This window comes from Cydia splendana, chromosome 8, assembly GCF_910591565.1.
Source record: "Cydia splendana chromosome 8, ilCydSple1.2, whole genome shotgun sequence".
Taxonomy (NCBI): Eukaryota; Metazoa; Arthropoda; class Insecta; order Lepidoptera; family Tortricidae; genus Cydia; species Cydia splendana.
The window spans coordinates 7,380,305-7,394,574 of record NC_085967.1 but is presented as its reverse complement, the minus strand read 5'-3'; the positions used below and the strand labels follow the sequence as shown (position 1 = coordinate 7,394,574).

General features: G+C 36.5%; 1 protein-coding gene across 1 annotated transcript; it reads right to left on the bottom strand.

Moving 5' to 3' along the window:
* Positions 1-1,047: 1,047 nt before the first annotated feature.
* On the bottom strand, positions 1,048-9,834 carry LOC134793046 (uncharacterized). The gene is made up of 9 exons (XM_063764571.1): positions 9,253-9,834; positions 8,939-9,034; positions 8,086-8,163; positions 7,390-7,476; positions 6,134-6,220; positions 5,611-5,694; positions 5,052-5,144; positions 1,922-2,104; positions 1,048-1,064 (listed from the first exon to the last, which is right to left on the bottom strand). The coding sequence occupies exons 1-9, from the start codon at positions 9,536-9,538 to the stop codon at positions 1,048-1,050; spliced, it is 1,011 nt and encodes a 336-aa protein (XP_063620641.1). The 5' UTR covers positions 9,539-9,834.
* Positions 9,835-14,270: the final 4,436 nt, after the last annotated feature.

Below are 14,270 nucleotides of genomic sequence, written 5' to 3'. Positions count from 1 at the left end.
TTAATCCTGGGTGAGTATAAAAATCACTTTGCCCAGAGTTTCCCAGTTCCCAGAATATTTTATTTCGACGTCTGTATGTTGCAAAATATTAATATAGGAGAGCGGGGGCTTGTTGTAACAGTTTTAGGAAAAAGGCCTGTATTGTCTAAAATATGTATAATTGTATGATTCTGAGAATGAGGATTTGTAATCTAAGCACTAATTCCGATTACAAAATAATTTTAAATTTACAAAAAAAAAACTGGGAGTTGTTACAACTTACCCCGTAATTTTTTTTCAATACCTGGTCGAAACAGAGCTCGTATGCACATCCACTCGCTTCGATGTCTGGCGGGGCAATGGCGGTGTTTACGTTATTCCTCGAGTTATAAGAAAGTCATTCAGCAAAAAAATAAAAACAAAATGTTTTTAATTCCCCGTCAAAATTGAGCGTTACTACTTACCCCTGTTACATTAAGCCCCCGGCTCCCCTACCTACCCGATAATTTAACTATGCACATAACCATTCAAAATATTTTTATGTCTCGACATTAATACGTGTGACCACAAATATTCCCACAAACGATGTCATCTTAAAACAGTCTCATACGCACATACAGGTCTTGCATTATGCGGCGCGCGCGCAAGAAGGTCGTTTGCGTCACAGATTAATAATATGTAGCTAGCTACAGATGGGACAGTGCCCTTTTGTTAGTTCCCTTTACTGCAGTTGTGGCGCTGTTAACTTTTCTAATCTGTGGCACTTATTTGACAGTCTAGACTAGGGATTTCAAGAATGGAACTTATCGATATCGATATTCTTTAGTGTTGTGACTACGATAAAAAATACGATGAATGACAGAAGGGTCTTTAAAAAATACTTTCAAAAAGGAGAATAAAAATAAAACTAGAGAAGGAATGTGTTTATACAATATTTATTTTCAATCTTTTGTTGCTTTTTGTCGCAAACGATGCGCTTTGTACTTTTTATAAGCAGTAACATGCAAAGTATGCATTTTTAAAATATATTTTTCTTCAATTTTGCCGTTTAAAATTCTGTTGATGATATTACACCAGTTGTGTACCTGCAATCGTATTATTAAAGTCATAAAATATTTTTTTATTAATATTTTATGACTTTTGCACCCCAGCCAAGACAAGTCGCAGCGTGATTTTATTAAAGCAATAATATTCTTTTTAATATTATTTGAATGGCATGCCGCGTTTAAATAATTGTGTATTATTTGGGCACATTCCCTATACAAACATACTATTCTCGAATTTGGGTAATTCAAATTGGCATTTTTCAATCTCTTGTACTCCCTATGTTTAATGTATTCATGGATCCCTTGCTTTTCTTCTGTTGTATAACTTTTTGCACATTCATTACAGTTTGCTTTTTTTGTTATTTTTCGGCATATGTATCCCGCCGTATACGCGGACGTTTGGACGTTCATTCTTTCAGTTACAATTTCTCTATAATTAATTTTGTCCTGATGGGACAAGGGGACTGAAGACGATGACGGCGTATTTAAATTTCTGGGCCAGTTTTCTTTCTCATCCTGAGGTGATGTTGTCAAGAACAGATTACCTAAATTAATTAGGGTTTCGCCGTCATCGTCTTCACAGTTCATTGATGTGGACTGTGGAGCCAAGATATTTGAGAGGACTATAGATTTAAAAGAATATATAAAAGTGTTTGCGTCGGGATTTACATTTCTGTAATTAATTGCTCTTATACGACCAAAGAAGTTTTCGATCGGATCCTGATTGACAAAACGAGGGTAAAAGTATTTTACTTTGTATGTAGAAAATAATATTTTTGACAATCCAAGGAAACTTTTTAATGTGGTTATCCACCCTTCCAAGCATGGAACGCGTACATGCCTTGGCTGGCCATTACGTATCGCCAGTTTGCTGTGACGGTCTAAAAATGACATACTTTGCAATGTTCTTATAGCATTTAGCCAAAAATCCTTATGGCTTGAAGTTTCTTTGACGGCACATCTGAGTTTGCCTTTGCCTTGGCCTGGCGATCCATTGACGCTGTCAAAAAGCTCGTCAAAAAACAAGACGACCGCAGCTGTCGTCTCCATCGTCTCTTGTGGACTATTCACTCGTTTGTCTGAAAGAATAAATTGGTATCTACAATGATGCTAATAAAACATATTATGTAAAATACAACTATGTTATAAGTAATGGGCGGACGACGGATGCAATATACATCAAAATCATGTTGTCTTATTTAAACCAATTTTAATTACGTATATTGTTTGACATGATTTTGACGTATATTGCATCCGTCGTCCGCCCATTAGTTATAAGGTAAATGTACTGGTGCTCGACGCGGTCCCAGTACATGTCATCTTGAAACTTAAGTTATTGTCAATAGAGGTGACAGCAGGGTGTCATCTATTGGGCATTAGCATGTCGAGCACTAGTATGTTTACCTTACTTAGATTTTATAAACATGCTATGCAAATAATGCATGGCATGGCATTATTATTAATATCTGCAATGTCCTGCCGCCAGCAGCACTAGCACAAACTGTAAACCATAGAGTATTTTATATTATAGTCGTACAGTCAGCAGCAATAGTTGCTAAGCGGGTGAGGTGTAAAGTGTAATTCTATGGAACTTGCTAACTATGTAAACAAAAGTCACTAGTAAATTGACATACAGAGACAATTTCAGTATGGCGGTTTGTTTACATAGTTAGCAAGTTGCATTGAATGACACTTTACAAAATGATCTTGACGCGACTTTATTGTTAAGAGAATAAGAGCGCGTCAAGGTAATTTTGAACACCTCGCCCGCTTAGCAACTTCTGCTGCTGACTGTACTATACCGTAAACACTTATTTGACAAGTTTTCACAGATTATTTGTTACGAATAAATATGGCATGATGCATCAAGGAAGTTTGTTTACTGTTTGTGCTAATGACGCCCCCTACGAAGATTTTTGCGTTATATGCCCTGGGTTCTCTTATTTATCGCCGAAAATGGTATGGCCGATTATCACTTCCCAACTCACGTTTGGCGGAATTTTATTTCGCCGAATTTTATCAAATATTTTTTTTTTATTTGCCAACCGCACAGTTACCAACTAAACGTTTGGTCTGTGTTTTATAATGTCAATTTTCAAAATGCCAACTTTCATGTCGTAGAATGTTTTAGTTGGCATAATATACACTTAGTTGTTTCTTGTCTACCAATTGTTTCATTTGGTCAGACTGTGCCAAAGGGAGGCCGTTTTGTAGGAATAACTTTTCTCTAAAATCAAAAATGGCCGAGATATTTGACACGAAAGTTGGGATATTCGACCCGAAAGTTGCTGTGTAATTACGTTTTTTAGGTTGTTGAAAAAAAAAATAACCTCGAAGACTAAGGCGGGAGCAAAGCTAAGCAAAGCAAAGCTCCCGCCTTAGTCTTCTAACCTAACCATATCCAAGTCGGCTCTGCCCAGGAAGGTCTTGCTCGCTCGCTTCGCTAGCTCGCTGCCACTGGCTTCAAATATTAAAATATACATTATAAAAAGTCGAACAACTCGGCCATTTTTGATTTTTTGGGATGTATCTTTTTCTTATTTGTAACTTGCCTAATGTATGAAAAGCGAACTGTAGCTTCAACGAAACGTTATTCGTCCAAGAGTTGTTCGACCAAGTGAAAGATTTGACAAATGATAAGTCTCCCAAAAGTTTAGAGGCGTTATAATAATCTGCTTTACAATAATTCTACCAATTGAAACGTTGTCATACAAAAATTTGCTAATCGTTAGTTGTCAAAGTGAAACGTCGGCGAAATGTTGGTTGGCAAATGAAATTCCGCCAAAAATAGTTCTGCGAAAAGGCAGAACACCTATGCCCTGCCCTGTTACTAAGTAACCAAATTAACATAAAGACGGCTTCTTAACTATACTATAAATATGTGAAATAAATAATGAAGCTAGTTGTGTAAGTGGAAACATGTCACACAGTCACAAGTATGCATAGGACATAGCATTACTATAGTACTAGCGAGCAGCCCCGGCTTCGGACGGGTTATACAAAACCTAAACATTTTTAACCTTCGTCAAAAGTCATTCTTCAATCAAATCGTCAATCAGTGATTCTTAGATAAGATTATCAACAGAGTATTGATAGGTGAAAACCGCATGAAAACCGAACATACATACTGACAGACGCGGCGGGGGACTTTGTTTTGTTACTGATTTTTCAAATAGGATACCTACAGATGTCAACTTAATACAATTTTACAAGATGACAGCTATCACCATACTCAAGCATTCAAAAGTTAGGATTAGGACTAAAACCCACACCATGAGTCACTGACAGTGTCTAAACAGACATATATGCTAATGTCAATGTAATTTACTTTCTATACATCTCGCTCGCACTAACATGCGAGTACGAGCGAGATGCATAGAAAGTAAGTTAACGTTTATGTCAGTACCAAACTGGTGGTAGGCACATAGTTCCGTCTGTGCATGATGTTTTCAAATGCGTGGTTTTCTAGCAAAATATGTCACATAGTCGACTTTAAGAGAAGATAACTTTTAATAGGCACAATTTATCCCTAATTCTTATAAAAACTTTTTGTCGATATAATAAAAAACTGGTGACAGTGTCTGACAATTTGTCAGCGACATGTTGTTCTGAAAAAGGCAGAATATTTAATGATTTTTTTGTTCGGTACCTATTAAAATTTAGATATCCTTGTTGCTAACGCTAACTAGCGCACGGTAGTGTTTGGTAAATTGTATAGGCAAATGCACATTTGTGTAAAGTATTTGATATCATAGTATTGCCAACGTCTTAGGCTGCGCTTCCAACAGAGATGTACTTGTCATGTACCAATAGGAACACTTCATTTACCTATCCTCGCTCAGCACAGCACTAATGGATACAGCCCAGCGTGCAGAGGAGAGAGATTTTTGTACATACAACAAAACAAGAGAGGCCTCCCCGCACCCTGCTTGGTTATTTGAAAAGATCTCGCTACACACCCGCGCTACGAATTCACGCACCGCTCAGCTTCCCTAATTTGACTTCAAATATAGTTTGAAAACACACCTGCGGAAATATGTTGCTCGGAGAATTGAGTTGTACCAGTGACATTGTACTGATGGGTGATGTCCATCAATGGCTTTCTGGAGCAAGAGAGTCCTGAAAAAGATGAAAGATGTATTAAGTACCAGTACCTACAAAGTTCTCGACAAGAAACATACAATAACAATACTCTTTATTGCACACCTCACCAAACTCGTAGTTTACAATAAATGTACAGTAATATAAACAAAGACAATAGAGGCAACAACAGGCGGTCTTATCGCTTAAGAGCGATCTCTTCCAGACAACCTTTGGGTATCGGAGACAATAGAATTAGAATATACGGTAGGTGGCGCAAAGAAAAAAATATGAAAAGCCGAATTGAATAAATATCGTAAAATATATAATTTGTTGCTAATCCATCATTAAGAAAAAAGTAAACAATAAAAGAGGCCTCAACAGAGTATTGTTTAACTAAGTGTCAAATTAAAATACCTTAGGGGATATGAAAAGTATAATACTTCTCTGTTAATTTATTTAAATTTTCGTTCACACATTACCTAAAATTTATGTCAATACTAACCTTCAATGCTATATTTAGCAGTGAGTGTTGTTGACTGTACTGTAGACGGAGAAACTGGGTGGTGTTCTTGTAAAGAGACGTCAGCTGCAAAAGTAGTTTCACGTTTATATAAAATGTTCATCATTGAATCATAGTGTAAAGCATTTGTTATTATAGTGGCAACCGCAATACATCCTCTGTGAAAATTTCAACTGGCTAGCTATCACGGTTCATGAGATACAGCCTGGTGACAGACAGACGGACAGAGGGATCTTAGTAACAGGGTACGGAAGCCTAAAATCTGGCTCCAGCTCGGTGCCTTGTGGCAAGGTGCCAAGAAGGCTGGCAGCACTGCCGCGCTGGACGGCAATGCCAATGCTTTGCGCGAGGTAAGAGCCAGCTCTTCTGTCACCCGTCGCCTCCACGAGGCGCATCGCCAGCTATTTGAAAATGCTGTGGGCGCCAGGTCCCCACGGTTAGGTAAATAGAATAATGAGGTAAATTCTCAGTATTTTTTTTCAAACCCAAAACTGAAAATACTGACCTTCAACGCTATGTACAGTAGTGACTGTTGTTGACTGCACTGTCGAAGGAGAAACTGGGTGTTGATGTTCTTGTAAAGAAACATCAGCTGAAAAATAAGGTAAATACTTATATCCAAATTTTCAATGAATGAGAGTGTAAGAAATTATTATATTACTATCACAGTTACACTATCACTGCCATACGGGTTACAGAAATAAAAAATTATACTTGTATTTCCGAAAAATAAGCGCGGTACCGCTGGTGGCCTAGCGTAGCGGGAAGAGCGTGCGACTTGCAATCCGGAGGCCACGGGTCCAAACCACGGCTCGTACCAATGAGTTTGTCGAAACTTTTGTACGAAATATCATTTGATATTTACCAGTCGCTTTTCGGTGAAGGAAAGCATCGTAAGGAAACCAGACTAATTCCAATAAGGCCTAGTTTACCCTCTCGGTTGGAAGGTCAGATGGCAGTCGCTTTCGTCAAAAGTGCCTTCACCAATTGTTGCGATTAGAGTACTAAGGACAATCATCAATCTTTTTACAAGCTTTAATTAACCTGCAATATATGAGACTATGCTTGTACAGGTCAAATCTTGCAAGTTAAATTTGACCCACTTCCCGGTTTTTCAATACCATAGTACCGTAGTAAATTGGATAACAATTTGACAATGCAACATTATGGTATCATCGAGCTGATCTGATGATGGACACAGGAGGTGGCCATAGGAACACTGTAATAAAACATCGCAACCTAATCATGTTTGAATTTGTTAGAATTGTCTCGATATATATGTACTAATTACTTGTTGGAAAAAACCTGTCAAGTGCGAGTCGGACTCGCGTTCCAAGGATTCCGTACATTACCCAATTTTTAATAATGTATTTTTTTATGTGGAATGTGAATGAAATGTCTTTAAAAACCCTTAGGGGTCGGATCAAAAACTAAGTAATTAAATCCGACTCACCCTTGACTGCACATTTCTAATAGGTTTTCCTGTCATCTATAGAAAGGTAAAGAACTATTTTGTGTATTTTTTTAATGTTATAACTTGTAGTTTCGGAAATAAAAGGGGAAATGGTCGGACAGACAGACAGACAGACAGACAGACGCACAAGTGATCCTATAAGGGTTCCGTTTTTTCCTTTTGAGGTACGGAACCCTAAAAAAGTACAGTCAGCTGTAAAAGCACAAATGAAATGTATCAAAAATGAAATTTTTGACAGAATACTTATTTCAACCCAAAACTTAAACGGCTGATAATAATATACTGACCTTCAATTTCAAGCCTAGCAGGTACTGTTGTTGACTGTATTATTACTGGAGAAACTGAGTGTTGAACCTCTTGTAAAGAGACATCAGCTGCAAGAGAAATTTAACATAATATTAATAATATTTATGATGATGTCCATAATATAACTAAATAATGTACAAATTCACGATATTGTACTGTACTATGTACAGTCTAATAAATAAATAAGACCGACAACCTTAATACAAAGCCGCGAGAATCGTAATTTTTTGTAGATGACATATATTATTATTAAATTTTTTAGTTATTTGTGTATGAAATCTGTCGCATACTGCTTATAATTCAACACATAAAATTGCATGGAGTATCTTACATGTAACTGGAATCACAACATCATATTATATGATTGATGAATTAGGTGTAGATAAGTGTATTGTACCAGTTTTGTCACCAGTGCCAGCTACATTGCATAATACACATCACATATATAAACAGAAAACAAAACTAAAAAAAGTCGTGGCTCCGGCCCACATAAAAAAAATTGCAATAAATCTTAAAGTTGTCATTATCAAAACCAATGTGGTGGACTATTAATATGAAACATATTATATAAACTGAAAGACCACACTGATCATAGCCATATGAGTTTCAGTAATTGTTATGACTAAACTCTCTTTTTGTAGACAAAAGTTTATGTGCAAAAGAAAATGTATTCTCACCTTCATTAGGTTTAGGTGCGGCAGCCTCTTGACTCGTAGAAGGAAGTGCATAAAGATGTTCATGTAAATGAACATCACCTGCAAAATATATGATGATAATATAGGCCATCTAGTAATTTTTGTGTGATTGATGTAATTGGTATGTTCGGGTGATGGGTCAAGCTGGGTGGGCTGCATGCAAACATCAGTCTACCAATAAGACGGATGTATGCGCGCCCACCAAGCTTGGTATAAGCTGATTATCCATACGTCCATACTAATATTATAAATGCAAAAGTGTGTCTCTCTGTTACCTCTTCTAGCTTAAACCGCTGAACCGGTTTGGGCAAAATTTTATATAAAGAGACACGATATAGAAAAGTTTTTTCAATCAGCATCATCATAGAGAAAGTCACGGGCAGAAGCTAGTGTCAGTGTCAGATATGTACAAGAGTCAATATCAGTGTGTGTTCATCCCACTCGCAATGCATGTGTATGAATGTATGTTTGGGTCAAACCTTGCAAGCTAAATTAGACCCACTCCCTATTATACAATTGAGTTGAAACTTCATATCTATACGTAATTTGGGTGACAATGCAATATGATGGTACCATCGAGCAACATTTTCATATGATGTTTTTCTGTTGGGTTGGAGTGTTCCCGGTACTGGTTTTCTATACAAATACAGTACCGGAACCGGTAAGTCCCGGTTCTCGCCGTACAAGTATGGGAGCCCAATATCATTGAAAACTAAATATGTCCAACTGCTGAGCACAGTCTCCTCCCAGTGTGTAACAGGACATTAAATTATAGTTCTCAAGCTAGCCAAAATACAGACAAATTAGCAAGCTAAATAATTGTCCACATAAGTACCTGGCATGCCCATGAGTGTTGCTGGTACTTGATGCACTGCAGTATCATCTCCTTCTTGATTTGTGCAGTAGTTATGTTCATTGAGAACATTGTATTCTGAAATATACACAAAAATAAGTTAATGAAATATTTCTTATTTGTTGTGCGACAAAAATACCACGAGCGTAGAGGTTATTTATTATTTTAAGCGTAAATTAAAATACCACGCTGATAAAATCATATTGCTAGATAATAACATAATAATATATTTAGCATAAATACCATGACATAAATAAAAATAGTGTTACATACTAATAATTTTAATACAAACTTACCTTCAGAAGAGAGTGGGACGCCGTGAATAAATTCCTTTTCTGTGAAAAGGCAGGGGTAAGAATAACGAATTCTTGACCCTTGGCTAAACTGAGTTTCGTCGAAATGTTTCTGACAAACACGTTTAGTCATTAGCTGACCCTTTGACAGTCCAAGTAAATGTGGATTAACTGGAACCAGAAACGACATCCACAAATTTCGCAAATTGTCGTTCATGGGCATGCAAAATAGTCTGTGTGTGGCACTTGTTGATTCACAACCGAGAACACAACACTTTAACGGTGCCATATTCGGCAGCCGCAAGGAACTCAACTCAACCAAGACGGGAGGAGGACAATTGTATTGCAAACCAGAGGAGGGTGGCTTCTCAGGGTACTCAACTCAACCAAGACGGGAGGAGGACACAAGATTAGCAGTGCTCGACTCAAAGTTTACAAAACAACTGAAAGTGAGAATTGTCAAATTCAATTTTTTTCAATTGACACTGTTGACAGATGTTGACAGCTAAAGACCACAGATTACGTAAAACAGGGTGCGATACTAGCGCTAATACTACAGTGATGGAACTAAAGTTGTCAGACCCCTGGTTTGCGTAATGGCGCAGATAACGCGCCTGCGCTGTAAACTGCCGCGCTAATGTCGGCAAATTGCCACCGTCCTTGCTATTTTTAGCCACTTCTGAATCTTGGTGGCATGGGATATGAATCCAAGTAGGTCGGTGTATTTTTTTTCTCCAAATAGAGTGGTCACCTTATAGCATTTAGTAACTGATGCATGGAGACGCCTTAGTTGTCATTTTCTGTACAAAACAGTCTGCCGATTTTTGGGGGGGGACGGCCAATGTATTGCTATTTCTACATGATTTGTACGTAACGTACAAATAGCCATATCAGTCCATACAAAAGATTGCACAATTGTGCAAGGTTTTCGGCAGAGGGCAGAGGGGTAAGCTCTTAAAGGCGACTCCGGTTGTTAAATGCTCTAAGGCTTTAGGAGATAGTTATATCAGTTATATGTAAGTATAGAGCAGCCATACTCTAAGTGTGTTCCGCGGAACACTAGGGTTCCGCGACACCCCTGCAGGGGTTCCGCAATAATTTAGAACACTATGCTTTAGTCGCCTCGAATTTTTTTACTATGCCGCCACCGCCATTGTAGGGTTCCATCAAGTATCCCGGGTAAGGGTCCCGTCAAAAAAAAAGATTGAGAACCGCTGGTATAGAGAGTTAGGTAAGTATAGAGAGTTAGGTAAGTATAGCGATTTTTTAGATTTTCATCTAAAATCCAAGAATGTATTTTTTAAACAGCTATATTTGGTGAAATGGGAACTGCTGATGACGACTAGATCTTAGGGATCATTGTAAGTGCTATGACACGCTATGCTTGTAAGTAACATATTAATGGCATTCCAAACTGTTTTGTGAAATCAGTTATTTTCCTACTAAATATATAATATGTATATTATCCATTCCGATCACATTCCATGATCATTGAACATATTGATCGTGGGTCAGACGTATAAATAAAATACATGCTGAAAATTCATTACGCATACATGTGGAAATAAAAATTCATGATGTGCATAAAAAAAGTTGAGTTAGATATTCCCATTGTAGAATAAAACATAAAACCTTTTATAACAGAGACGGCAAATTTATTTCATAGAACGAGTATTTTCATAATAGCAGAGTAAAACATAGCTGCAGGCTAAACGCTATTACATTCTGACTGCCAGAAAAAAGCCTTTATACATTTTAAATACGCTGTATTTGTGAGGCGACAATTATGTTGCCCTTTGTAGTTGCTTTGTCGCTTTTATTCTTTTTAAATTAACTCTGGCACAAAATATGAGAAATATAGTCCAAAAAGAAATTGTAGAAAATTATTGAGGGCACATTTTTGACGTAAAATGCTTAAACATGGCAACAATTTAGTATGGATTTTTTTTAGTTTTTTTTTATTTAATTTCTATTACATATTTTATGTCACATTATACCTGAAAGGCAGGTATTGAAACATATTTTTTAGGATATGTAGATAGATAAGAAAATTAAATACCTACCCATTTAATTAAAAACACGAGCATCCTTCCGCAGGGGTCAGACCTGGGGGATTTAACGGAGGTGGTTAGAAGCTTAATTTTATTTGATGTTATAAGTATTAGTTTATTACGTTTATGGTTTATTTTGTATAATTACAAATAAACTTTGTAAAATTAGAAAATAGCTGTAGGTAAAACCTCGATGCTTAGATTTAAAAATACATATAAAGTTATGTATTAGGAGATACTTACCGCCATATCAGCAAATCATTCATATTTTAAATTTGATCACAATCCGCCAACTTGAAATTTTAGCCAACCGCCTTTAAAACACGTTTTATGGTTATCTTCCGAGTTTAAATACGTTTTGATTTATTCATTTTGATGGTGTACCCTTGTTTTGCCGACAAACTTTTCATCGAATATTATTTCATCGACAACGATTCATCGAAACGTTAGTACCAGTAATATTGTTTGGCGTTATTTTGTTTCATATACTATTTATTTCATTTTTTCTTACTGCGTAGAAATACTATTCAACGAATATTACTTGATCGCTAATTCGTTTCAAATTATTTTAATTGGCACAACTACTAAACATTGCAATTCATTTGTTCGACGTATTACTTTAATACATTTTTATATGTCGTACTATGACATATAAAAATGTATTAAACATTTAAACATTTTTCTGATGTAAGAATTTTAGATTTAGGTTAGAACTGCGACCCCACACAGAAACGAACGGCTATCAAAGTCGGTTTAGGTTAGGTTAGAATACCGACCCCACACAGAAACGAACAGCTTTTAAAGTAGGTTTAGGTTAGGTTAGAATTGCGACCCCACACAAAAACGAACGGCTTTCAAAGTAGGTTTAGGTTAGGTTAGAACTGCGACCCCACACAGAAACAAACGGCTTTCAAAGTAGGTTTAGGTTAGGTTAGAACTGCGATTCCACACAGAAATGAACGGCTTAGTAAGTAAAATTATTGTTACCAACCTATTTATAATTTGCCCAAAATGAAAATGGCAGCCTTGTAAAATTATATCTTCAAAATTAGAGCACATAGCTATAATCGCGCAGAGTGAGCCGACTGACGTGACTGCGTTTAGTTTCGATAACGAAATATTACAAATTGAAATAATTTTACGCGTAATAAATTTTATTAAATACAATCCAAAATGAAATAAGAAAACCCGTAAAGAAATACCACGATATAAACTATATACAAAATAACTCAAGTACCAATTAAAAGTCCCCGATTTAAATTTACTGGTATCGATTCTTCGACGCAATAACTTGTCGATGAAATTAAAATACTTGAAACGTTGTCTTCGAAATAACATTCGATGAAATGTCTGTCGGCAATTCAAGGGTAAACCAAAAAACGGTGGAAGTGATAACCTCTTCCTTCTTTGAAGTCGGTTATAAATATATTAGTATATTACATACATACGAAACTCAAAAATGAACATATTCATAAAAGTTGATAAGTCAACTGGGGTTTCGCCTTTACATAGTTACATTTTATTTAATTTTCATAATTTTATGTTCCACTGTACTTAAATATTGTCACGTCAGAAATTTTATAAACACCACAAACAATGACATCTAACAAAGAAAAGCCAGCAACATCCTATTGTGAAACACTCAAATAAGAAAATACTGCGTATTCTGTGAAAGCCCGGGGAAGAATACTTTGATCCCCACACGTGCCGACGGGCTTACAAAGCCACTTCAGATAGGGTTGCCAGATCGAAAGGCGCTATTATCGGGAAACAATATCAATTTTTCGGGATTTTGGGACTTAAGTCGGGAAAAAAAAATTAGAGATGCCACGATTGCCACGATGCCATGATTCGGCAACTATTCGGTACTCGGCCTATTTGGACACTTTGCCCAATATTCGGTATTCGGCCGAATGTTGCCTACTATTCGGCCGAATACCGAATATCTGTTGCATCTACCTAAGGGATCATCCATTAATTACGTCACACGAATTTCTAGGTTTTTTTTACCCCTCCCCGCTCCTTGTCACACTTGGTCACATTTTGCAAACCCCTCCCCCCTGGTGTGATGTCACATTTTAGGCAATTTTGTTTTCAATGAAATATACAATATTAACACGGCATTATTTTTTTAATAAAAAAATATTTTTGATATATAAATATTAGTAATTTTATAACACAACGATTGTTACATCCAAAATCTCATTATTTAACTGTACAGCGAATAAAAAAATATAAATTAATTTTCGGTTACTGATGAAGTTAAAGTGACATCACAATGTTTGTGACTCCCCCCTCCCCCATGTCACAACATGTCACATTTTCTTGAACCCCCCTCCCCCTAAACGTGTGACGTAATTAATGGATGACCCCTAAAAAGAAAAATTACAAAAAATATTACCAAAAACTAGGTATATTTAATATTTAAATATTATTTTATTTTGTATTCTTGGAAAGTAGTTAAATACGAAGGCACGTTTTTGAGCATTTATCGATTACAAAATATTTTATTTTTATCATGGGTCTGATTTGATTGACTCTAATATACGTTAATTAATTCTGTTCAACATAAAAATATATCTTAGCAAACGTAGTGCTTTATTTGATGGCGAACAGTTTGCATAATAATTGTGACTCAAAATGTTCGCATGTCATGCCGAATATTCGGTATTCGGCCGAGAGAGGGGCTGAATATTCGGTGTTCGGCCAAATTCACTATTCGGGGCATCTCTAAAAAAAATACATTCAAATTAAAGTAATTTGTATTAAAAACAACGATATTTTACATTATTGGCACTACGTCAGCTCGCTCGCTCGACGACAGTTCGGAACTTGAAATTATTGTTTTATAACGTGAAGCTGTTTTTCGGGACAGTTTACACTTTGTCGGGAATCGGGAACACCTGCTAAAAATCGGGAGAATCCCGCCAAATCCCGACCATCTGGCAACCCTAACTTCAGAGGATGCTA